This window comes from Cygnus olor, chromosome 5, assembly GCF_009769625.2.
Source record: "Cygnus olor isolate bCygOlo1 chromosome 5, bCygOlo1.pri.v2, whole genome shotgun sequence".
NCBI classification, from domain to species: domain Eukaryota; kingdom Metazoa; phylum Chordata; class Aves; order Anseriformes; family Anatidae; genus Cygnus; species Cygnus olor.
In genome coordinates, this window is record NC_049173.1 from 26684030 (window position 1) to 26710497 (window position 26468).

The window sequence follows — 26468 nt, forward strand, 5'->3', positions numbered from 1 at the left end:
TGTGATACCCTGTAAATTACAAGGCTGTTTGATGGATAAACAGGTGAATAAAGTGTTGGTAAAATACTCTGTGACTAAATATTCAAATCTCCTTTGTCCAGGAGGATTGATTCGTGTATGTGTGTTTCAGACTCTTTGTCCTTTCATGGCACTGGGTAGTGTAGGTTGTGATTAAGCTTTCATGTGGCTGTTTTTAGTGTGATTGCAAATTCAGTGTATATGCGCTCCCTCTAGTGGTGTTTAAGTAGTAAACAACTTAGAAAAACGGACAAGTGTAAGTAGCCTTAAACATTGACGCTTTTGATTGTTTTTCCATTAGAAAGTCATTATGTGTTTTAAAATTGAACTGAGCAAATTGTACTGAACTCTCTAGGAAAAATATTTCCTAACGTGGAAGAAATAGTTTTACTAATAAATTTTTTTTAATCTGGTAATTTTTTTTATGTTTTTAAAAAACAGCCAGATATACATTCTGCCATCCATTCAACTCCATATTATTCAGTATGAATTGGTGGGAGGGGGCTGTCATATTCTAAATATTGGAAAAACAAGATACTGTAATGAACAGGGTGTTTGACGTGATTGGCTTTTCTTTTAGGAGTCAGGCAGTGTCTGGTGCTGGGCCAGACCTTAAGCCCCCTTAGACCTGAACTTACGTTGTGAACAGCCACAAGGATCTGTCTGTGCTACGTAGTCGGGTGCACTTGGTTCTTGGTTCTTTATGTGGAGCCTGTTTAGATTTGCACAGTTAATTAACTTGAGCTCTGCTCATCAGGAAAATGTGTCTTCCAGACCAAAACCAGCTAGCTTTGGAAATGGGGCCAGCTGCATTTAAATGGCAGAGTGCCTGGGGTTAATAAGTCTGATGGACTCAAGCTGACTGTACACGAAGACAACTTTGGTGTCCCCATGGATAATTAAACATATTGTTGTCTTTACTCTAGGAATACATAAGGATGTTAATAGATTTTATTTATTTGATGACATACCCTTTTGGAGCATCTGAGCTCTCCCTCTGTTGGATAGAGGTTTGGGGAGAACACCTGCAGGCACTAACTGCTTTACTGGTCCTTGCTAAATTAACAAGTGAATGTGACTTAGGGTACTTTAATGGTTTCAACTTTTCTCCCTCTGCCCATATGTATTTTTTCTCTGTGTGCAGGTTTTTGGACAGTGCTATTCACTTTCAGAAAGCAGCGCTGGTTTGAAGAAATATTTTAATAATTTCACAGTTTTTTCCTTTCTGCAAGTGCTTAGTTCAGTTTAGATAGAAGGGCCCTTAGAATTTGTATGTTGCAGACTTTTTTTTCTTTTAGTTTAGCTTAGTTTGTTGTGTCTTTTTTTAAATTTAGGCATGACGCCAAGCTAATTCAAGTCCTGTGCTTCATGTGTTCTTTCTTATTCATTTCAAGGGGTAGTGTTTGGTGCCTAGAAGAAGAGAATCATTGTTTTCTTCCTCCCCGACCTTTTGAGCTTTTAGTGGTAGTATATGACAGTATCCATTGACTGCAATGGTTAATTTTCATGAAGCAGACAAGGCTTTAGGAGATGAAACTAAAAAATATGAACCACGGAACTCCAGGAAAGGGTGAAAGTGGTTAAGAATCAGCTATGGTAGTTATCCAGCATTAAGTGTCGATTAATTATACTTTTTGATATATAGTTAATTCTGTCTTTTTTTTATAACTAACATTCAGGATGGCAAAGGGATAGACTTGTCTTGTCAATTGTGTGCACGCCAGATGGAGCCTTAATATGTGTCAGCAGATAAATGGGCCATTATTAAGATTAGATGCATAATGATCACTTCAGCCTTGTTTATTTAGGTCATCAACAACGGTAGATCATGATCTCTTTCTTACAAGTAAAAACATTTTGGTATTTAAAAAGTCTTTTGCTTTTCTTTAATTGTTACAAAAATAAATATAAAAGACTTGGTGGTGTCTGGTTGTAAAGTAACACATTAACTTTTAATATATTTTTTCAAACTTGATTTAAGCTTCATTTTGGCGCTAAGTTTACTCAATTCTGCCAATGACTTGAAATTTGTACTGGTTAGTGAAGGTGGCAGCTGTGTAAGCAGATGAGTTTATTCGTTTGTTAGGTGGAACTTATGAAATGAATATTTTACCTAGTATTTCAGTGCAAGACTCTTAAGCATTTATTCAGTAGATAATATAATGTTCGGTTACAGGTGTAGTCTTAAAATAACAGCTGCTATAACTTTCAACTTCCTCCATTAGTGAAAGATTTCAGCAGTACTAAATGTCTGTGTTTTTATTTCAGGTTGCAGTGCAAGATTTTGGAAGTCATTGCTCCAGCGCATCACAATGGCATAGCGAACGGCCATGTCAGCAGTGCTGACGGAGACACCATTGTCATCAGCGACAGTGATGATTCAGAAATGCATGATAGTTCTGCACAAAATGGGTAAATGATACTTTTACAGTAAAAAGCATGAGGGTTGGGTGGAAATGAGATTAAAGCAGATGTGGCAGGGTCTGATTGAAACAAATTGCTCCATTTGTATGGATCGTGAGTATTCAGGCAGCTTGCAAGTGACAAGCTGAACATTTGCAGGTGCCTTACACTGTCATGCCAGTTATGGCACGTATAATCAGCCAGGGAGCTGTGTATTATGAGAAATTGAGTACCTACAGAATAATTGTTGTTAATCAGTTTGGAATGATAGTGTTTGTGTTGAAAGATGGTGGAAGAGCCATGTATGCCTGTCACTGGTCCTCTCTGTGGTACAGAACCTGTGCTGCTATATTCTGGAAAATGCGGTTATATTCTGCAGTTCTACAGTGTGGTACTACTTAGCATGATGTATTACTTTATCTGTAAATATTCCATAATGGGACTCAATATTGAGATTGCCTTAGAGGACGTGATTTTTTTATAACTGTGAAAAGTCTTTCATAGTCATCGTGTGTTTGTCCAAAATATAAAAGTCTATAAAGCTTTCTTCTTTTTTTTTGTGTGTGTAAATATTATACCATTGTATTTCATTGATTTGATTATAATTTTAGGTGCAATGAAAAAGCATGCATCTTATATCAAGGAATTGTATATATGCTGCAGTAGCTTAGTAACATTGACTAAGAGAGCTTCTGGCCTATGATGGGAGTGTTAAAACTGGAATATCCCTTTACTGACCAGTAACTGAGTTCATGTCTATCTGATCATAGCACTGTGAGAGGAAAGATTTCTGGGCTTCACAAGCACAATGTTGATGAAAGAGGAGTGTTTGAAAGGGGCCCCAGTCTTGTATCTAGCAATACACAGGTTTCACCCAAACTGTTACAGACTTCGAGATACCACATGGATGCAGAAGTTAATCTGTTATTGATTGCTGCATTAAGACTTCCATGGCCTGACATGCCTTGAATAACTAAGGTGTAATTCCTCACTTGGCTAAGAAAGTAGTGTGGGATAACTTTTTAATTTATATGTATTCTTAATTCTCTCCTGTCATTTGAAGGCATTGTTCAAGTTGTTTATGAAGAGGTCCTACATCTTTGAGAAAATTAACACATTTTCTCTTCCACAAGGCATGTGACATTTGAAAGGAGGTTGTCGGAATATTGCAGGCACGCACAGAGCTGACTGCAGGACTGATCACTTTATTGCTGTCATTTTAATGCGTGCAGAGCTGTTAGTAAGCTAATGCTCTGTCTTTGGTTTTCCCCACCTGATTACTTATTTTGGCAATGCAGAGAAGGGAGGAAAAAACAATTTTTCTCTTAGCAGGAGACATTGTGAGAATACATATTTGAGGCACTGCTCTGTGCCATATCTTTGTTCTTAAAAAAAAAAAAAAAGTATGCTATGAGTTTAAAGTGTAAACATCTTACAGCTTTAAAATGCCTACTGAAAAGTTTTGAGCTAGTATTTTAATAACAAATGCATTAGCATTTTGATTAGTTTCTGGGTATATGCAACTTAGAAAATAGGTTTTGCAAATAATATCTGAAAGTAGAGCCTTGTTGTCAGATTTTGTATATTAGCATCTAACCCTTACTGATAATGTGGTTTAGCAGATCTAATCCTTGTGAGACTGTATCTTGTTGTTTGAGGGGAATCTTGGATGTGGACAATATGGATGCTATTAGCCTTGGGACCAATGTCAGTTCAATGTACTCGGACTGTGGTTCAGCCTCCATTTGCAGACAAATCCCCAGGTTTTGAGAGTCACCTTCCATGCAAAGCTGCAGTGCCTCCAAACAATGGTGCAGCAGATGCTGGGTGTATTTGGGAGGGGGGGAGGGGAGCACAGCACAGATTGATGGGCCATCTGCAAATATTTTTCCTAAAGAATCTGTAAGGCTAGAGAATCTTAACTGAAAATAGATGTCATTAGAGATCCCAACCTTTCTCTGACCCGACTCGCGTTTGCTTGGGGCAAAAATAGTCAAGTATTCGGGGGGAGAAACGGGGGAATTTCCTGGTGGCTTTTTTTTTGTGTTCTGCAGTAAAAGCTTAGGTTGTATGGGGAGAAAGAGGCCAGAACAGTCTCACTCTTGTACTTAGAAAAACAGGCTGCCTTGCAAGGCCTGAGTTACAAAGCAAAAGGTAGCAGCCCTCTTAGCTCTTAAATTGTTGATGCTGTGGCCTGGAATCCTCTGATACAAAGGAGAATAGTGGTGGTGATACAATAGCTGTGTTCGTACCTCAAACTGCTAGACTTCTGTCACAGTGTGCTAATGGTAAGGCTGAACTCTTGCTTTCCTGTCAGCAGCAGACAGGAGATCGAGGGGCTTGTGCTGGTGATTATATACAATATCAGCCGCACTTAATTCATGGCGTTCCCTCTGGAAGGACTATGGGTAACGTGAACCATCAACAACATCAGAAATATTAGAAGAAGAAAATCTTACTGGCTTGCCAGCTAGTTTGTGGCAGTGAATTTGGTTGTTTATTCAATCTGAAGTGATTGTATTATCTTTATTTTGGGGAATGGTTAATTGTTTTCCCAAATTTGGGAATGTAAACAGGTAACTGAGTTTTTTGGAAATAATGCCAATGGAACCTCAGCATTCTGATTTTTTTTTTTCTTTTATGATCTTCATCCTAGTTTTCTGCCCTTATTTGGGGAAAAAATTATGAAAAGAATATGTTAAAAGGTATAGTTATGGCTTGTCAATAAAGCTATACAGTATCTTCAGTGGCATTAATCTTGTTTCATCTTCAATTCTTATTTTCTTTCTCTCTTTTGTTCTTTCATCCTGAATCTAATAATAGTGATGGTAGGTCTAAGTCTACCACCTACTGTAAGGAAAAACTGAAGTACTGGCTCTAAGGCAGCTTAAAGCCTTCACCAAAATGTTCAAAGTCAGGATTTTGTTTCTAACTGCAGTTGTCTTGTCCCCAGAGTGGTATAACCAGCGTGTTGCTATCGGTCTTCAAGTGGCTGGTTTTGCATGTTGAAGGTTTTGTCAGATTCCAGAAAATAGAGTTCCAAATAGAACAAACTGTGTCATGTAGCTGGTGTTCTCCAAGTGAGCTTTCTGCATTACCAAATGCTCTTTTAGTCAAAGAGAAGAAGAAACTCCCCTACCTTGTTTCCAAAAGGACGACAGCATTTGTTTTAGATGCATTCCTGATCCTCTAACCCTTAGTATTTTCCCTTGCAACGTTTGTAGTTCCATGACTACTGCAGCATATAGGTAGCTCCAACCAGACTCAGACTGGATATCGAGACAGTCACGTCCTGGACTGAATATGTTTTAGTCTGTCTCAGTAGTTTTGTGGTAATGGCTACCTTAAGGTTATGCTGTCTGAATATAATACAGCAGGGTCAAGTGGTTACGATGCCAAAACAATCAAAGGATTGATATGATTTGTATCTGCCAGTGGTTCAAAATAACCTCTGAGAAGTATGAAGAGATTGGTTTGACATCCTGAAGAGCAAAATTGATCATCCCAACAAATCATCTGTACAGTCCACAAAATTTTCTCTTTCCTGTTTCTGGCGATTCTACTGACTTTGAGTTAAAACAAGTAGCAGAAAAGTTGGCAGGAGTGAACAGGTCCAGTTTGGTACCAATGGTCTCTGTTAAATCTGATTGGGTATTCTGGAGTGGTCTGCTGTGTATGTATACAAATACATATAACATGTGGAATAAAAATGAATATTTTGTGATTGTAGCTAACTTACTTAACTTTTCTTTAACATTTTGTAGGAAGAAGAAAGCCATAATTGATCCTTCTTTGTTCAAATACAAAGTCCAGCCTATTAAAAAAGAACTGTATGAATCTGTTATTGTTAAAGCATCTCAGCTAAGGTAAAAATTAGTATATGAAAGTTAAAATGGTTCTCTACAACAACTATGTGAGTTGTATGACTGAGAAGACGTTTTTGATGTAAAATGGCATTTTATGATAATACATTAGGATTATTAATTAGAGACACTGGAACAAACTACTGTGTTTCATGAGATTTCTGTGTTAAGGGTTCCAAGCTTTACTAGTTTTAATGCATAAACCAATTCTTTTCAAGTCTGTGCTTTCACTGGCATAAGGATGAGACCTGCTATTGCTAATATTACCTGTCCCTACTGTTGTGACTGAAGTAGGTGAACAAGTTTGAGAATTATACTGTGTAACACTTATTAAATATTGGCATTGTGAAATCTTTTTGTGTTACAATGATACTGGTTTGAAGTGTTGAAGGTGGCATTATCAATGACTGTTTTACTATTATAAAATAGAAAGCTGCAAAGACCTTTTAAAAATAACTTTTCGTTGAACTTCGTTGGAAACAAAAATGTTACATTTTTTAAAGAGTAGATTGTGCATTAAAACTCTATAATCAGGATGCTCTGAAAAAAATATCAGGGATTTCAAGTAATTTTATTCCAGCGTAAATCAGGATTATTTTTTTCATAAATTATTCCTGTGTAATGGGCAAGTCACTTGATGTAATTAGTCCTTGTTCAGGTAATCGTCTATATTCTTCCGTGCGCTTAAGCGCTTGCTGAACTTTATGGTAACACGGTACTTCCAGCCAGATGGTTTCTATAAACTCAGCAACTCCTGGTTGTTTTTCTCTTTTCTATGAAGTAGTACAGATTCCCTGACATTCCAGGAAGCATTTAGAATGCCCACTTTCCCTCTAGAGAGGAGTTATACAGTTTGACCAAACTGAGAATTCACCTCTCACATCTGCTGGCTTGAGACTTTCGTGCCTTACCTTGTCGTTTGTGAGTTGTGAATACTGCATTTGTGCTCTTTTTTCTTAATCTTTGTTTTGTACTCTCATCTAAAGCAATGGGATTTTCCTTTTATTTTGATATTATAAATCCCACCGATTGTATGGAATGTTTGCAGAGGATCTAATGAGGTTGAATAGGCTGTGGAGGTGTGTGTATGTGTAAGACAGAGGACATACTAGGATTTTCAAAACAGAAATTAGGGATGCATATTTGTGCTTAAATATACATAAATAGTAAGGGTGTAGTTTATAATTAAGAAAATGGCAAAAAGCTTAATCATGTGATTGGTTACATCAGTTCTTGCACATGTTGTCAGCTTCATTTAAACAATGATTGCATTGTTAGTTGATAATATTAACTCTATTTCCTAAAACAGCCGGAGGAAACATCTCTTTTCTCGTGATAGACTTAAACTTTTTCTGAAACAACACTGTGAACCACATGATGGAGTCATTAAAACTAAGGTAAATAAGATGGAATGGTTTATGTGATAGAATATTGACCTTAATCTTTTGTCCGTTCTTGCACTTCTCTACTTGTTACTCAGTTTTTAAACTACATTGAATTTAACCTATTATAAGTATAATACGTTGTTAGTATTTTTCCAAAATGAAGAATACTGTATTTTTTTCTAGAAATGGGTTTTTGTTAACTTTTGCCTGTAAACAAGATGGTAGTTTCCTGTACACCAGGCAGAAGTTAGTTCTCTAAGATCTTCATTAATTACCAGTTTAGAAAAGATCCTGAATAAAAATGGCAGCTCTTACCTACATTAAAAAAAATACAAAAATTAAAGAATGTATTTTTTTTTACTTAGTCTGTTTACATTCATCAAGGTATGCAGCTAGTATTTCTGAGTCATGTAAAACTAGCCATTTCAGTTTTGATACAGTACACTAATATTATTCTGTTGTGATGCTTTTATCTTTGGAAATATTGTAGACTGAACTAAGTCTCAAATTAGGTCAAATTCTGTTTTTCAAATGTGTGCTTGTTACGTTATTATACTCTTGATGGATTAACTCTACATTTATACTATTGCAGAGTTTTATTTCTTATGCTAAGATAACCACTTGTGAATCTAGTTACTTTTACAGTCCTTTTGAATGAATGATTCATTAATTATATTGATGAAAAGGTAACAGTCTCACAGTGAATATCTGTTTTCATCTCTCTTACTAAGGCAACATCAATTGCAAAATATAATCTAGCAGAACAACATTTCTCTTACTTCTTTCCTGATGATCCACCCACATTTATCTTCAGTCCTGCAAGCAGACGGCGAGGGAGACCTCCAAAGAGGGCGTCCATTAGTCATGTAAGTAATGACAAAATTTTAAACTTCAGATCAAGACAAATCAGTGTAGACTTCAGTTTTTCCGTTTTCTTTGTGAACTTTCAGAACAGTTGGAATTCAAGATTGACACTGTTTTTTTCTTTGAGGATAAATTGGGAAATATTGCATAATTGTTATTGAAGTAGCTTGCTTTGTATTTAACCTTGTGAGAGAGATCAAACTTTGTATTTATCTTCTCATTCTTGTCATTCTTACTTCTGCGATCCCACCAATAAATTAGCTTTTCAGTGTGTTGTGAAGGCATATGGAGTACCTGTCCCTTCTGGGAATGATTAATAAATAATCTGCTAAAAAACAGAATTCATACTCTCAGATACAATTTCGTCAGTTGCCTGTAATTAAACACATCAAAGCTCAATGCTCTAATTTTTTATTTAAAAAGAAAGATGGATGAAAGTTTTCTTTTTCCATTACAAGACAGGATCTCCGAATAGTCAGTGTATTTGAGAAATGGTTACAGTTTTGTTTTAGAGAGTAGATGGAAAAAATGGGAATATTTGTTGTAGGTCATTTCACTGTACATGTTATGTTCTTTCTTCCCACTCCCCCCTCCCAACCCTCTATCAGGAGGACAATATTGCAGCTAAACAAAATACCCAAGGAAACAAAAATAAAATAACAAAGGAAAAGACGAGATTCCAAAGGCAAAAAGAAGATATGCAAGCCATGGGTAAGTTGAGGTTTAGTCTTGTGACTGGTAGAACCTGTTCTTGCAGGTCTGAGAGCTGGCCATAATTAGAGTATTTTTGGATTGCGCCTTTCAAGGGGAGAAAGTAATAAGAATGTACTGCTGCAGTTGTATTGCAAGGGGTACCTCAGTGGTTAGAATTGTTCCCTGAGTCTGTCTATTTGACTAAACTGTGGAAGGGGATGAGGCTTGCAGTCCGGCTATGTTGGTCTCTATCTTAGAGAAGTAAGGAGCAAAATAAAGTTTTGCAGAAGTTTATACATATCTTCAGAATCCAAATTTTACCTGCTGGATGTGTATCAAAGCACAGGCTTTTAACGCAAACTGATATGTGATTTGAGGAAGATCTGTAAATAGAAAAACTACCAACACTTTTCTAATTAAAAGAGCACAAATCACTTCAGAAGTATTTCTTGGCTTAATTTTGATGTTTCTGATCTATTTAAACTTGGTTTCAAATGCAATAAGAGGACCCACATAGCTGTTCTGTGGGTTTAACTAGGTAAACTGGAATGTCCTCTTGTGGAGACATGGTAAAGAACGTCTCCTTGCCCAAACAAAGAGATGGTCTTTTGAATTATAAGCACAATTTTCCTTCATAAGGCTTTCATCTGTGGACATAGTCCAGTGAACTTGTGGTTTCTCTTTTATTTCCACTGCCATACAATATTTTAATATGGAAGGGACCTTGGGAAATTATGTAGTCCAATATTTGCTTTTAACTGGACTAACTGCGAAGCTGCATGTGGCTGATCATGGCCTTTCCTGCTGAGGAGATGAGGATGCTAGGGTTTAAGGGGTTCTGCAGTCTTTTGTCCACATCTTTGCACAACTGGCATTTATTTCTGATGTGCTGAAGCTGATCGCATGGAATAAGGTCATAATGGAACACCATCAAGGCTGCTTCCTTTCTTGTGTGGCACTCACTACAGCTTCTGGAAGGCTAGTTAAGATATGCTTTGGCTTAATTTTACATTTATCTGATTGCATGCTAGAACCCAAAGCTCTTAGAACATATGGTTTCAAACAATGAAAGAGCAACCAGTCTTGTAATAAGTTGCCTGGCATGGAGATCTAAATGTATTCTTAATGTTTTCTGCCACCTGGCTAAAAAGCTCTTGAGCAGGTTGATATTCAAACTTGGTAAAAAGCTTTCTCATCTTTGTTGGGGACACAAAATAATGAAGGAATCAAATGGAAAAAAAATCTTAAAAACCATGTTGTCACACTTGTGTGTGTTCATTTTCAGTCTACTGTTGTCCCATGACTCTAAACTATTTTTTTAAGAACTGCATCTTTTCTTGTTGAAACAGGTATGACATTATACCAGTTTCTTGAAAAGTATGATCCCATTTGTAAAATAAGCTTAAACGTACACTTTCAAATGCACTGTTAATGTAACTGAATATTAAGCTAAACATTTTTACCTGTAAATAATACTTAATTGGAATGGTAATTAGTAAGATTCATGAAGTCTTAAAAAGAGCTGCTTATAGCACTTTAGTAATGTGAAAAGGTGTAGCAAAATACCAAGTACCTTGGAAGATCAACCTTCTTGTTATGTAGAAGACTGCAGGGAATGAGCATCATTGCTTTTATTTTCTGGGTGAGAGTCACTACTGTTATGTCCCACACCTTGCTGTAAAAATGATCTAGCCTATTTTCAGAATTTCACACGAAAACTGAATTGGAAACTTTTCTGGTGTTACACTCTGCGTTAAAGTAAGAATCTTTTCTCATTTTCTTCACTTGTGATTCTAGCCATCTTGCTTATTCAATTAAAATGGTAAGCCTGCTGATCCCTTTTTATTTGTTAGCCTGTGGCAGTTTACAGATACTGTCTGTCCACAGAAAGTGGAAGTATGTGTCCTGCTGTTTTCCTGCAGACAGCTACAAGAAAATCTGGATCTCCTCAGGCAATAACATTTATTAACAACTGAAGTTCAGCTTAAGCTGTGTAACAGAAGTAAAACTGGCACAAAAAACACTCAAGTACTAACTAGATTTGAAATGTATTGACTTTTCAGTAATAATTATATTAAATATTTAAAAACCACTTTAAAGTGTTTTATTATCACAAGTATTTCATGGTTATATGTCATTCCTACTTATGACATGGTTTTATTAAGCAGACATTATTAAATATACTGCTGTAATTATACGCAGTTGGAATCTGTTGTCATCTTTGTTTTCTTGATAGAAAAAAATAAGTAATAAACATCTGTATACTCATTAAGAACAGAGAAAGTTGACTTTATTACAGTGATGACAACCTTGTAAAACATGTATAATACTTAAGCCCTAAAATTCTGATTCTCTAAAGAACTTTCAAGTGATTGAATTTCTGGTTGCATAGAAACAATTCAGTCTTCAAAACAATATCTTTTTCATGTGGTAATTATAAAAAGATCAGTCTATTTAAGCACAGCTAAATAAAATTAACACTTTGTAAATAACTTTTCTTTCCTGCATAGCTTTTGAAAAAGCTAGATTAAAACGAGAGAAGGCAAATGCTATAGAAGCCAGGAAAAGAGAGAAAGAAGATAAGGAGAAAAAGAGAGAGGAATTAAAGAAGATTGTTGAAGAAGAAAGGATGAAGAAGAAAGAAGAGAAAGAGAGACTCAAAATCGAAAAGGAAAAAGTAATGCATTTGCAGTATATGTTTCATATAGGAACAGCATAGTGGCTTTCTAACTTATTTGTTTCTTAGTTGCTATCTGCTTCTAGTTATTTTCCATTAACTGTTTTTGAGTTCCTAGAAATGCAGCTTTAGAAGAATGGATATTTGTAAGACATACCAGGGAACTGCATTTCTAGATAAACTTTTTTGTGAACTAATATTACAAACTAGGGAAAGTTACTTTGTACATACTTCAGAAATATTTTGATTTTTTTTAATTTTGCATGATAGTGTTTGATTTGATGACTGTCTTCAGTTTAGAGACGCCATACTGTGTCAGATTCACAGCATATTAGATGTGGATTTCCTCGTGGTTTCTCTTTGGATTGAAATTGCTAAATAAGTTTCTGTCACTTTAAATGTGAATAAATTGTTTATGCCACTATATTCTGCCACAGCCACATCAGTATATATTTTGATGGTCTTTTTTTAGCAACATTTGTGAATACTCTTATTTTAGATGGTTTTTTTCCTTCAGTTGGCCTCCTTCTAATATCAAACAAATGAAAAAAGTTTAACAAAGCATTACTGAAGTTCACTTTAAAACATTTTGTTAATATCATCTTATACAAAATAAGTGAACAGATTATTTCATTCTAATGAAATACAGTTCGATTTTATTTTTCAGTGTGATTGAAACAGTGAATGGCGTAGTTTTAAAAATTGTAGTAGGGCGATCCAACTGTATCTTTATACAATTCTGACTTTTTTCAGGAAAGAGAAAAGCTGCGTGAAGAAAAAAGAAGATATGTGGAATACCTTAAACAGTGGAGTAAGCCTAGAGAGGATATGGAGTGTGATGATCTAAAGGTATGATTGAATATGGAATACCTGAAACTCATACTTCTTAGGGTCCGCAAGCCAGATTCTTTTATACAGAGGTAGATGGTTATCAGCTGTGGTTATATGTTTCCCAATGGTGATGCTACAAGGATGGTGTGTATCTGCGTTTTCACACTCCAGAAAAACTTAATGGGCTGTTCTTAGTCTTATTGTGGAACAGATATATTTCTAATATTTTTTTGTTTAAATTTATGCAACATGAGCTCACCTAGAGTAAGCCTGAGTTACTTAAAGATTTATGTAATGAAGAAACCACATTTTTGGATGGAAAAGAAAAAGGATGTTAGTTCATTACTACCTGTAGTACACTCTTGATTTAAACTCTAGAGAGATGCTTGCTTAATGAATCTTTCTGGATAATACTGGAAACCTATAGGAAATAAAAAGAATTTACCTCCCAAAGGTAATGTTCTAAACAAGAGTAATGTGGTTCTGCATAACAGAAGATTGTCTGCTATTATACGTTTACATACACTTTGTATGATAAATTTTGGCAGGAGATAGCAAAAGGAGGCAAAATTGTCAAAAACACAAGGATGAGTTTGAGATACGTAGGGAAAGATGATAGAAGCAAAGAGGACAAGTAATAGTAGAAAAGTAGTAAATTAATTGAAATGATAGCATGTGTTGGGAAGAATATATGAATATATGAAACATATTGAATATGTTTGCAGTTTGAGTTGTAATAGGCCTTTGAAGAGGAGTGAAAACTTAGCTAGTGTATAGAAAAAGAAGAAACTGAAAAAAAGTGAAGGAGTTTGTCATAATGAGAGGAAGCTGTGCAAAACAGTGCTGCTGTTTCAAGTGAAAACTGAGAAGAATATAAAGATGAGCCTGGCTGAGGAAGCACTAAGACAGTTCTATCCACAGACTGCTTCTCAAAAAATACCCTTCTCAGGAGATAGATGAAATGCTTGGTGTGTTCTTCTGAAAGCGTATATCAAGTATTGTTCTCATTCATATTCGTGAACTACCACTTTTGTGGAAAGAAGTCATGCTTTCTGGAAAGTGTTTCTCTCTGTTTACTGAGAACCGTTATGTGAAGACAAACCTTGAAAAGTTGCATCAAGATAGTAACTTGAAGGTCAAAGAGTTAGACACTGTCTGTGAGTTCTTGGTAGTATCTTTTAAGTGGTCCTGTTACATGGTTTTATCAACTCCGTTTGAAGTGTCTTCAGGTATCATAACTGCCTTACCGATGCAAAAAGACAAATACCAGAACATGCAGTCATTGGGCATGACCTTGCGTATCCTAGTATTAGATGGGTGTGTTTGATATGTATGTGTTGGGTTTTTGTTAGCTTGTCTTTGCAAGCAGTGATGAGTAGCTTTTTCAGAATATGTTTATTTTTGCTTGTCTGGACAATTCCATAAAACTTTAAAGTCAAACTCATATGGAATATTGCAAGTTTAAAGGAAATATCTCTATACACACTGTTCTTAACTTGTGGATTTGAGTTCCTTTAAACAATGATAAAAAAATTACTTGTTTGTGAAGTTAAATAACTTACGTATCTACAAAAGATTTATGTCCAAGTTGCATGCTGTTCTGTTTTTTGTTACAAATGTTACACAGATGTTACCATGGTAATAGGTTGTCTTGCAGAACTATTTCCAGTAAAATGTAAGCAAACAAAAAAAAAGTCCAACAGATATATTCCTTAGAATCACAGACTGTTTTTAATCACCCTGTGTATTCTGCAGGAACCAGATACAATATTAAGTTGTTCCTTTTGGATTGCAGGAACTTCCTGTTCCGATGCCAGTGAAGACAAGACTTCCTCCTGAGATCTTTGGTGATGCTCTGATGGTTTTGGAGTTTTTATATGCTTTTGGTGAACTTTTTGATCTTCAAGATGAATTTCCTGAAGGAGTGACTTTAGGCAAGTTGCCATTTATGTGGCCAAGTGCCCCAATTCTGTGGTGTCCTTTCTCCTACTGACCATTTTAGGTGCAGCCTTATACCACTAGTACAAAGCTGTTCATGCAGCTTTGATAAAGCAGTGCTTACACATGCGTATCAATCAATTTTTCTCCTCACAGTCAATTTCTGCAGTGTTTATAAAAAGAAAATTAACTTCAATTAGAAGCTGTTAATCTACTCATTATAAATGTCTCCTGGTACTTCATTCTTGCAGTTGTATATTAAGAAAATAACCTTGTTCGGTCAGCACTTTTTCTGACAGCATCGCCTTAGGAATATTTGCAGTAAATTATGGAAAAGTAACTTGATTGTCATACCTGAAGGAAAGATTAAAAAAATGTTTACATTCTTCAGTACGTAATTGTTTTCCAGCTTTGTGGCAAAAGTGACGCTTCTTAAACTTTATTCACAGAAGTTTTAGAGGAAGCTCTTGTAGGAAATGACACTGAAGGCCCACTATGTGAATTGCTGTTTTTCTTCCTGACTGCCATCTTTCAGGCAATGGCCGAAGAGGAGGAAGAAGTGGCCAAAGATCAAATAGCTGATGCTGAGACCAAAGGTCAGATCCTTAATTTTACTGCTGAAAAAATGAAATTTCACTTGAATTAACTTTAAACTGCATGATTTGTGTCATTTCCTTGTTTAACCTCGTCTTATTATGCATGGATATTGTATATAAATGGTCTTGTTTTTTCACTTATCTGAAATTAAAGATTTGAACTGGGCATGGAGGAAAATATAGAAAAAGCAAGCTCATTATTACTTCAGTTGTGTCCAGTAAAGCATAATAAGCATTTAACAGCACTGCTTACGCTTTGGAGGTGAAGGAAACTTGTGTTCACCTTTGTCCTCCTGCTGTTCCTCCTTCAGCACTGCTAGATGTTTCTCCTGAGGGTCAGGAAAAAGAGTCATTTACCTAAATCTTTTCAAAAGTCTTTACCTAGGAAAAAAATGTCTGTATCTAATTATTTGTGCTGGGAAGTTTTTAATGTATAATGGAGATTTCAATATCCATCATCCTTCAAGACATCCAAGTGTAAAGTTACAGTGATGAAATACGCGTTTGTAGATTTCCAGTGTCACTCTGTCTTTAGGCTTCATGGTAAGGCTGAAAGTTGCACACGTTTTTACAGGAATTCAGTATACTATAAACATTAATCAGAAGGAAGCACAGAATGTATTCCAAATGTATGTAGTAAACAACATTTTATGTCTGCATCCTTAAGCTGTTTCTGTGTTGTGTTGGGCCAGGTCAGTGATTCAGCCAGTAGTCTGTGAATGCTCTAAGGTTCGTTCTGCAGAGCGTTGTACTCTATTGATGCTACCCAGGGTGCTTTCCAAGGGTTTGTCAATAACACAGACTTATTCTGATTATGCGCTTGCAAGGTGCTTCTCCCTTGCTTGTTTTAGTTCAGCTATTTAAAGCCTTGCTGTGGATCAGGGAACTGATCTTAACTCTTCGTTACGCTCATCCTATCTATCAAACATATCAAAGATGACGGTCTATCAAACAATGTGTTAATATGGTTGAGGAGGTAGAAGGAAGCACCAGAATGGGACCCTGGAAAATATTCAATATGTTACTGCAGCATGTACCTTCTGTGTTTTGAATCTAAGGTCTCAGACTTTTCCCAGTTCTTTTGCTCCATGCAGTGCTTGGTGGAAAGGGATGACAGCTATTGCCACACTGCTGTTGTCCAGTAGATTTTGTGTTTATGGACTGTCAAACTTGGTGTATAGTTAAAAAAAAAAAAAAAAAAAAAGCTCTAAAAAAAGAGAAGATCCTTCCTGCTAGTCTTATGTCATTAGAGTTAGGTGGGAATATAAGAACATTTCGTGCTTGATTTGATGATTCCTTTAATTCCTCCCTTGAAAACTGTGCAATACTCTTGTACTTATGTCCAATCTATAAAATACCTTTATGGATGCTGTGTTCAGGAAGAGCTTTTGTTAATTGGGTAAAGTTACAGATTAAATGCAGGGTTAAGAATTTTGCACTACAACTGCTAAATTCAATAGTAATTATATAAATTTCTTCTAAATACTGGGAGCACAAGTTGGGCAATATAAGCAAAGATTCAATTATGAGGTAATTGTAGAATAGTTGATTAAATTCCATATTGTTCACAGGAATGAGTAGAAGAAAATCCAATATAACTTGTTTGATTTTACTACATGGGGCTGGCAATTGCAAAAACATGCAGTGTCATTTTTAGTTTGGCAGAGTTGTGGGCAGGGCACTCTATCTTCTACTTTTACTTTAAACCTTTGAACTTTCATTTTTTGTAATTCTTGTTTAGAAGCTTCTTTCATGTAAAAGAATAAGATGTTTTCGCCTCTGTAGTTCTGGCTAACCAAACTGTTAGTAGTCAGCATGAATGTTTGCTCACTTAAGTTCTGTGCAGGCAGTGCTTCCATGACAGAAAACATCATGGGTGCAGGATTTGGGTGTATAGTACCTTCTAAAACAGTGTTATAAGATGGGTAAGGTGGAAGGGAGAAATGGAGAGATTCATTTTGCGATGTCTTGGTAACAGGTTTCAAACAACATTAATCATCATTCAAGACTCAGTTGTGGACTTGCTTTTTATGTGGTCTTAGTTTGGATTTGTGGCTCTTTGGTCAATTGGTGACATAGGTCCAAATCATTAAGTAGTTACTGAATAAAGTGAAATTGTTGAAACAGCATATAACGCTGAAAACAAATCTGCCAGCCCTCTGGAGAAATACCTGTAAGTGCAAAGGAAATTTCTGTCTAAAAGACAGGAATTTTGCTGTTTCTGCTTTCTAGTTCCCCTGCTTTCCTTGTCAGTTTGCTAATACGTGTTGCTACTTATTAACTGCAGCCGCTTCTTTTGGCGAAATGTTGTTTGTTTTTAAAGTCTTGGTAATCATATTTGTGCGGAACAGTGAGGTTATCTATAAGTTGCATATTAAAAATATAGAGTGAATGGTGATAACCAGCATCAAAATGTCTAATTGGCTTGGATGGTAATTGGCTTGGATGGTCTTTCTTAAAACTTAAATGATAAGAAGTAACAGTTCATTTGAAGGAACAAAGTGGAGGTGTTTGCATTTTGCTTTTTTTTGCTTTCAAGCGTGTTTCCTGCTTCATTTCTTCACTGCCTTTTATATTGCCATTGTGCATGTCTCGTGCATTGTGGTTGCTTTAGCAGCTTACATATATGCTACTGGGAGAATAGCGTGTAGCATGTGGTGCATGTCCTTAGTTATTAGTTGGGTTTTTAGTTGCATTTAAAGATATGTTACTTCTAATTTGGATGTTGAATTGATTTTTGAATATATTCATGCTTTTGTAAATATCGGGCCTCTTTTCGCTTTGTCTGCAACTTTAAAAAATGGCTTGCTTTCCTCCCTTCCACAGTACAAGTTTTAACTTGCACTAGAATAAAGTGTTTATTTCCTTAAAGATTTAACAGAGGCTTTGGATGAAGATGCAGACCCCACAAAATCTGCACTGTCTGCAGTTGCAACTTTGGCAGCTGCATGGCCCCAGTTACATCAGGGTATGTGTGGGTTTCACTTCTTGTTTTGTTACTGTTCTTGTTTTACTCTGTATTTTAAAGCACGTTTTTATTTTTGTATACATTTAAACGTCTATATAAAATAACTGTTCATTCTTCTCAACTATAGGCTGCAATTTGAAAAACTTGGATCTTGATAGCTGCACTCTTTCTGAGATTCTCAGACTTCACATTCTAGCATCAGGTGCCGATGTAACATCAGCCAATGCAAAATACCGCTACCAGAAACGAGGAGGGTTTGATGCTACTGATGATGCTTGTATGGAGCTGCGATTAAGTAATCCTGGTCTCTTGAAGAAACTTTCAAGTACCTCAGTGTATGACTTGTTGCCAGGTAAGATAAAATGTTAGGGATGATTAGACTGCTTGTCAAGTGATCAGCTTTTTTTGTAACTTCAGATCAACAGTGGTCAGTTAACTAAGTAATAGAATATTTTAGGTCTGAAGGGATCTCTGGGGGTCGTGTAGGTCTCACCAGATCAGCGATCGCATAGATAGCATCTCATTATGTCTGAGAACCTTTTTATAATCCTATAAAAAAGGTTAGTTTTATTTGTCATAAGGGGCTCTATGTGATAGAAGCACCTGAGCGTTTGATTCAATCCCCTGTTTTTTGTTGCCATTCTATTTTGGGTTTTGTTTATTTGTGAATGGAGAGAAATGATTATCTACTGTTCCTTTTATCTCTAGTTTGAAAGCAATATTGCATTTTAGTTCTTTCCCATGCTATAGGAGTTGATAAAATAAAAGTTAAGACTTACATTTCTGAGCAAAGATGATATTTTTGCCATTTCAAGAAAAGCCTCTTTGCAAGTGCAGCTATTATACTACAAGAGTTTGACTCCTGACTACTCACTTCTTTGAGGGAGTGTTTTTATATACTTCTGTCTGAAGTGTATAGGAGTAAGGATTATTTATCAGTTTCATAATGAAATGGAAACATTGGTCTGAATTTTATTAGGAGAAAAGATGAAGATCCTTCACGCCCTCTGTGGGAAACTTCTGACTCTCGTCTCTACTCGAGATTTCATTGAGGACTCTGTTGATGTATTACGGCAGGCAAAACAGGAGTTCAGAGAATTAAAGGCAGAACAGCATCGCAAAGAACGAGAGGCAGCAGCGGCAAGGTAGAACTGGGATACAGGAATCTAAACCTTGTTGACACAAATTAGACTAATCTTCAGTTGCAAAAGGCATATAAAAAAACTAAGTGTTTGTATTCTATACTGGTTTCTTGAGACCCTAGAGAGCAGTGAAATTTCATTGTGCTTAGGATTGTGCTTTTCCACTTTACTGTTATTTTTAGATGATATTGTAAAGGAAAAAGATGTAGCCAGATCAGATACTAGATTGATCGCAACTGATTTTCTGTTTTTTATACGACTAGGATACGTAAGAGGAAAGAAGAAAGGTTAAAAGAACAAGAGTTAAAAATGAAAGAGAAACAAGAAAAGCTGAAGGAAGAAGAGCAAAAAAATCCTGCCACAGAAGTACCTGTTGGGTATGATAATGTGATATTACTGCGATAAATTATGATATAGCACTTTTCAGTCACATGGCCAGATCTTGCCTATGTAGTTTTACTGACTTGTTCGTATATAAACGTATATTTTCATTAAAGTATATAGCCCTTAGTGTTTTTTCTTCCTGGTGTTTTAGAATTACTTTATGAAAGCAATATTATTTTTAAAATTATTTTTCACTATATGTATAATTTTGTTGAAAGCTTGACAACTTTACCTACTGATATGAGGAACTTGCAAAATCTAATATGTATTTTTTGCACTACTTGTCTTACTCGCTTCGTATCTATGAATATCCTGATAATAAACCATTCTAGTTTGTTTTTTAATTTGAAGAATTGGTCTGATCTGAACTAAATAATACTGACCTTGCATAACTGTTTATAAATCAAATTTAGTAGCATTTAAAAAAAATGCTGTGCTATCCCAGGTGATTTCCATAAAAATAGTTTTTTTTTGTTGTTAAAACTGCATGATTTCAGAAGGTAAGATTCATGTATATGCAACTGTCTTGATTCCAGGAAAAAAAAAGTGTGTACATAAAACTGTATCCTTACCTGCTTGAGGAAGGTAGTTAGGTAAATAACTCTGCTTGCAAGAGGTTAGCATGGGCCAAAGGCAGATCTATGCTATGTTTCTGAAGCTATAATTAGTGTGTGTTTTTGTGTAAAATGTTATCCTGTAATGGTTGCATGTAATTTTGTTGGTTTTGGATTATATTTGTTGGATTAGGGAGAAAAATGTGTAATAAACACTTTATAAAGTGGTATGTATTTTGATGAGGGAATCTGTATATTTTTAATGACTAAAGATAAAATATAATGTGGCGTAGTAGAAGTACCTTAGGAAAACGCGAAACAGGGTCTGATTACAGTAATGCTCTTTAAATGAAAGAGTGAATACCGAAGAGCTGTTTTTAGTCTTTAATATGGAACTTCCCAGTTTCAGTTCAGTGAGTTTCTTTCGGTGTTTCTTAATATATTTTATGACTGTTCATTTTTTTAAAGAAAGAATGCAGTGTTATAGATCTTTGACAAGCTTAAGTACTTCTGAGAGGAAAATACTGTTTGTGTTAAAGATGCCATGTTATATCGTGTATTCTTTTCGTTCCATTCAGCTTTTAATATGTGGTTGTTCAGCCTGTCACCTTTTTTTTTAATTGCCTCAGGGAGGAGGAACGGGAAGACCTTGATACTAGTACAGAGAGCAAGGAAACTGAACGTAAAGAGCAAGATGTAGACACAGTGACAGAAGATGAAGAAGAGCTGGGACCAAACAAAAAAGGAAGAAGAGGTAATACGTGTGCACGTGTGTTTGTGTGAATGCATGCACACAACTGGGCAGTTCTTGTTTAAACTTTCAGTAAACATCAATCTTCATAACTTTTTAAAGAAAAAAAAAAGATCATGATCATAGTGGGCTATTAAGTGAGTTTAGCTGGCCTGATATAGATCTAGCTGCCAGCTGTATGTTCTTTTCCTCTCCTGCATCGTCTTGTATACTTGCCTGACAGACAATTACAGTTACAAGTAATGTACCTCAGTGACTTTGAAAGAATCTCATCTAATAAGATACGATGTGTTTTTATTCTTTTTGTTAGAAATCTTCAAAAACAACATGTTTCTAAAAGAAAATGTTACGTTGAGTGGTTGTATTTAGTTTTATTGTATTTAGTTTGCTTTTGTTAATGAAGCAGTATGCCTTTTGTATAAGAATGAAATCAGACTTATTCCCAGGCTTCCTAAGCAGTATGTTAATAGAAGCTCTGGTACAGTAATTGCCATAGCCTAATGTTTGTAACTAGACATAGGTTTCATCAGAGGAAGATGAATTGTTGATGACTTCTGTTTTTGCTTGAGGTTTTCTGGGAATTTAAGTTCATTATTTTGAGTATAGTAAATAAAGTCCAAAAGAGAGTTTGAATTCAGTTGCTAGAGTTTTACTTTATTGTGATAAGACAGTTTTATGACATTCTTTTAAGTTCTTAGAGTTTTTTTATAATACTAAAAATCTCAATCTTGGTAAATGAGAGAAAGTACAGTAAAGATGGCTTCCTTTTTTTATTGGGGAAGTGGGTTAATCACTTATTTCTCTTTAATAAAGCTGGAGTTGTTTCCTGACTAAGCCGATAGTTCTTGACAGTGTAAGTTTAGATAGTTGTGAAGGGAGATAAATTAAACCAACCCTTATAAATTATTTCTTTAGCTAAAATAAATCTAAGCATGTTGCTACCACTCTTTTCCTTTAACTTTTAGGAAGGAGAGGGCAAAATGGATATAAAGAATTTACAAGACAAGAAGAGACTTCTGAAAAGAGTGAACCACTTACTGCTGAAGACGAAGAAGCTTTAAAACAGGAGCAACAAAAGAAAGAGAAGGAACTACTAGAAAAGATTCAGAATGCAACAGCCTGCACAAATATTACCCCCTTAGGTCGTGACCGTATGTACCGACGCTACTGGATTTTCCCCTCTGTTCCTGGATTGTTTATAGAAGAAGACTATTCTGGTCTCACAGAAGACATGTTGTTGCCTCGAACCTCTTCCTTTCAGAATAGTGTACAGTCTTGCACAAATGAACCTCAGGTATTCAGTAAAACTGGAGAGTCTTTGAAATCCTCTGAATCTACCTCCAATATTGACCAAGATTCACACACCAGTGTTGTTGTAGAGGTGCCAAGGCCAGTATATAAACCAAACCGTTGGTGCTTTTACAGTTCTCGGGAACAACTGGACCAACTTCTGGAGGCTCTCAATTCCCGAGGACATAGGGAGAGTGCCTTAAAAGAAACTCTTTTACAGGAGAAAAATAGAATATATGAACAACTAAGCAGTTTTCCTGTGGAAAAATTCCATATTCCAGGTAAAGGAAAGGTTCCTGATTTTAATTTGCTTCCGCAGTTGTAATTCGTATATTTTATACTAGAAACCTCTTAACTCTCATCTAATTATAATTAATTCCTAAGAATAATTTTTATTTCTTAAGCGTTGTTTTGCTCTATGGAAAATATGGTGTGTTTTTTGTTTTGGTTTGTTTTTTACTAATTGAGAATTAATTTTGTGATACTTTATGCTTAAAAAAAACAGGTAATATTTTCATCATGAGGAAGCAATTTGAGCTTTGGGAAAAGATTACTGGGGGATAGAGATAAATATCTGTTAAAGGTTAAGTCATAGATTGATCATCTGATGTCCTTGTTTCCAATGTGGTGAGAGTCAAGGTGTGACACTGGAGAAGGAAACTTCACAAAGGGAGGTGATTTATTGTCACATTGATTTTTGAGTAGGTGGGACACGTTCTTTCATAGCAATGCTGAAATTATTCAAAGGCCTTTGCTGGACTGGGTATTGTGAACAAGGGAAAGATAGCATTATTGCAGGGTCATACTAAAACATTTGGGGAGGAAAAAAACTGCAGCTGTGTTGGTTGTTATGTGGCTTAACATTAATGCTGTGGATTCTGTGTTGGGCTGTGTTTTTTTCTCCCTCTCTCCTTTGGCAAATACTTATTACAAGAGGAGGAGGCATATGCAGAACGGGAATGTTCTTATGGGTTTCAAAGAGTAGAAATGTAAAACCATGCTGAAGTTAGGACTTTGTGTCGTCCCCCCCTCCCCCGTTTTCTCTTGGCCAAGTATTTTTCCATTTATTGCTCCAATTGCTGATAAAATCCTGCATATGTAAGCTTGCACCTGGCTTATTTGTAGAATGGTGATGGGTAGAGGATGTTACCAAAAGTAAACTCCTGAGGGTAATGTTCAAAACATGTCACTTTCTTTTGTACTGTAACACAAAAATCTTCACAATAGTTTTGTTATCTCTACATGGGCAAGGGAGAATTATTTACAGCAGAACTGAATTCTGTTTTTGCTGGATTGTACATGCCACTGACACTTTGGGTACAGGTACTAATAAATCCATAACTGATCTACCCTTCTTCTGGTGGAAGCTAGCACAGCACAGAGTTTCTGCATAGTAATTAAGCTTTATTTGGAGGTCTTACAGCTATTTTCCTGGGTTTTGGTGAGAAAATCTGACTTTATACTATGCACATGTATGTGTGTGTGTTTGAGGGAGTTTTCCTTATTTTTCTAGTTGAAGATCCTTTATATACATTTTTGTGTGTTGCTCTGTCCTGAGGCAACTTGATTTCCACAATCACAAATTTTTCTTCTCTGTTGATGCTAGAATTTTAGAATAGCATTAACTTAATGTATATATCTTTGAACTTCAAATTGTAGTAAAACAAGAAAATTAAAATGCAGTGGCCCAATACCAATGCTTCCTGTTTAATGTGATAAGAAATAATAAGCAGATGTAGCTTTCCTTTAAAGGGAACTTTACTACAATGGAATTGAGCTGCTGCCTAAGTTCCTGCACTCACATGATTTGCAGATTCAAGTAACTGAGAACTATTCTGCGATTCTCTAGACTACCATTCTTCTTTTTTCCACTTCCCATTCACAAAAACAAGAAAAGAAAAAGCATGAAAGAAAATGGATGCTGGAATTACTTTTCCACATCAATTATTTGCAAGCCAATTGCAGCTGTATTAGTTCTGCTCAAGAAAAGACATTTTCTTTTCTGATTTTTCCCTTAAACCAAAAAGGATGTTTCCCATATCCAGGCATCGGAGTGTGCTAGTATCCATTTTCAGAATATTTGCATAATTACGTTCAGTTACAGGGAATTATTTCTGCACTTGAGTGTCTTAGAAACTTGTCCTGTACTTCCTCAACAGCAGCTCTAAGGTAACTTTTGACTAAATACCTCTGAGTTCTTGCATGTTCTCCTCATCACTACATTTGGAGGATTTAAGGTAAATCGTGTGAAGAGATGTTTGCCACCTATGCAGATTTACAAACAGTAATTTAAGATGTGTGCATACTTTGAGCTCTTTCCTGTGGCTTCTGAACTGTTGCATAAATGTTTGGTTCTCCACTGAAGAGGTCTTTTCATTTGACAGTACATCATCAGCTGTTTGGCTCTTCCTTTTTTCGTAATACATCTTGTTGGCTTGTTCCTTTTTTTAGCTCCACTTTCTTCTAATTAGAGGGCACAGTTAGTCTAGTGCATTCCTGTGGCATCTTATCTGTTTGGTTTCAAAGTAATTTTTTAAAAAGGGACTATACCTTGTTCTGTTGGTTTCTGTGACTTGACAATTGCACATGCATGTTTTAAATGTTACGATAAAGATCCATGCACAAAGGAAAAGTGAGTTCTGCTTGTCCTGCAAAGTAAGGATAGTGCAATACAAAAAATACCAGAAGTGTGCCTTTATTCTTTGTCTTGTGATTTTTCCTCTTGCGTTCATAGCAGAGTTGTTGATAAACATGCGTGGTAGATAAATGCAAAACAATGTCTTTAAATTGATAAGAATTTCTTATCCCGTGTGTTGGGATGCACAGATGCTAGTCTTCAGGTCTTCTCTTAAAAGGATACTCTGCTTGGCTGGATCAGATGCTTTAGTTGGCATGGAGATGTTGGTATTGACAACTGTTGCTATAGGAAGGGAGTTCTGAACCGTTGTTTAGATTTTTCTGCCTTGTACAACCTATTGCTCCCTCCACTGCCAGCTATTAGAAGAAGCAAAGTTCGCTAACGGTTATTTGGTATTATTACAGACAAACCTCAAAGTGACGTTAGACCTCCTTCAGGACGTGGAAGGATGCAGAATGCCCATGATGCATCCCACATCTCTGCAGAAAAGCAGCTTGAACTGAGACTTAGAGACTTCCTTTTGGACATTGAAGACAGGATCTACCAAGGAACACTGGGGGCTATTAAGGTATTTGTGAACTGTAGAGCACCTAAGAGCACAGTGGTGCCGTCAAGTCTGTAACCTAAATGAGAACTCTTGCATGCTGTGGGTTTCACTGACAATGTAATATAATTAAGTGTAGACAGTAATTGGTACTAGAAGTTTGTGGCCTTTGATTCTTCAGAAACTTAAAATTTGTATGTTTGCTTCAGGTTATAGACAGACAGTCTTGGAGAGCAGCCTTAGAACATGGGCGGTATGAATTCTTAAATGATGAAAACAAAGAAAATGGTATAATTAAAGCTGTGAATGAAGAATCTGAAGAAATGGAAACTGATGATCAAGATAAATTTATTGTGAAAGACCGGTAAGAACGGCCGTTTAAATAATGACTCTTCTCTGTGAGTTCTGTAACAGTACTCTGGTTTTCCACCTTCAAACCGTTTTTACTCTGAATTTCTATGAACTGATATTTTTGAAAAGATAAGTTTTAAGTTTTGAGTTGTAAAATGTGATATTCTAGCATTGGTTTATATCTTGTAAATGGCGCAGTTCTATTACCAGATAAAACAAAGACAGCTCCAGGCCAGCTTGACAAGTGCTACCATTCAGATACCGTGCTGCTCAAAGTGAATGTCCTTTTTAGAATGAAATCACATGTGCCAAATTTAAAAATCACTTAAAATGCAGGGAAGAAATATTCTGGAAAATGAGAAAACCACCAGAATAAAAGCTTTGTGGAAAGAGTAGGAGTGTTTAAAAGGAACGGTGGTAATAGTCATGTATTATGTACCTCTCCGTGAGTCACGGTAAGAACCATCAGTGCAACAGGCCATGGTCTGCATTAGCCTTTGGTGCTGTGGCAAAACTGCAATACAACCTTAAAATTTCATAATGATGATCCTTTTATAGAGCAAACTGCAGCCTAGATT

At 36.0% G+C, this 26468-nt stretch overlaps 1 protein-coding gene across 4 annotated transcripts in view; it reads left to right on the plus strand.

The window, feature by feature from the left end:
- Positions 1-26468, plus strand: part of BAZ1A (bromodomain adjacent to zinc finger domain 1A) — a 61945-nt gene that overhangs the window by 18855 nt on the left and 16622 nt on the right. For 3 of the 4 annotated variants that reach the window (XM_040558185.1, XM_040558183.1, XM_040558184.1), the window contains 17 exons: positions 2287-2430; positions 6186-6287; positions 7594-7681; positions 8401-8535; positions 9142-9244; positions 11737-11903; positions 12657-12752; positions 14530-14668; positions 15122-15268; positions 18141-18236; positions 18364-18588; positions 19216-19381; positions 19642-19755; positions 20946-21070; positions 22033-22638; positions 25400-25563; positions 25749-25903. In XM_040558185.1, coding sequence (XP_040414119.1) covers positions 2287-2430; positions 6186-6287; positions 7594-7681; positions 8401-8535; positions 9142-9244; positions 11737-11903; positions 12657-12752; positions 14530-14668; positions 15122-15268; positions 18141-18236; positions 18364-18588; positions 19216-19381; positions 19642-19755; positions 20946-21070; positions 22033-22638; positions 25400-25563; positions 25749-25903 — 2772 coding nt within the window. The remainder of the gene's footprint in view (positions 1-2286; positions 2431-6185; positions 6288-7593; positions 7682-8400; positions 8536-9141; positions 9245-11736; positions 11904-12656; positions 12753-14529; positions 14669-15121; positions 15269-18140; positions 18237-18363; positions 18589-19215; positions 19382-19641; positions 19756-20945; positions 21071-22032; positions 22639-25399; positions 25564-25748; positions 25904-26468) is intronic. The other variant, XM_040558186.1, reaches the window with a different exon arrangement.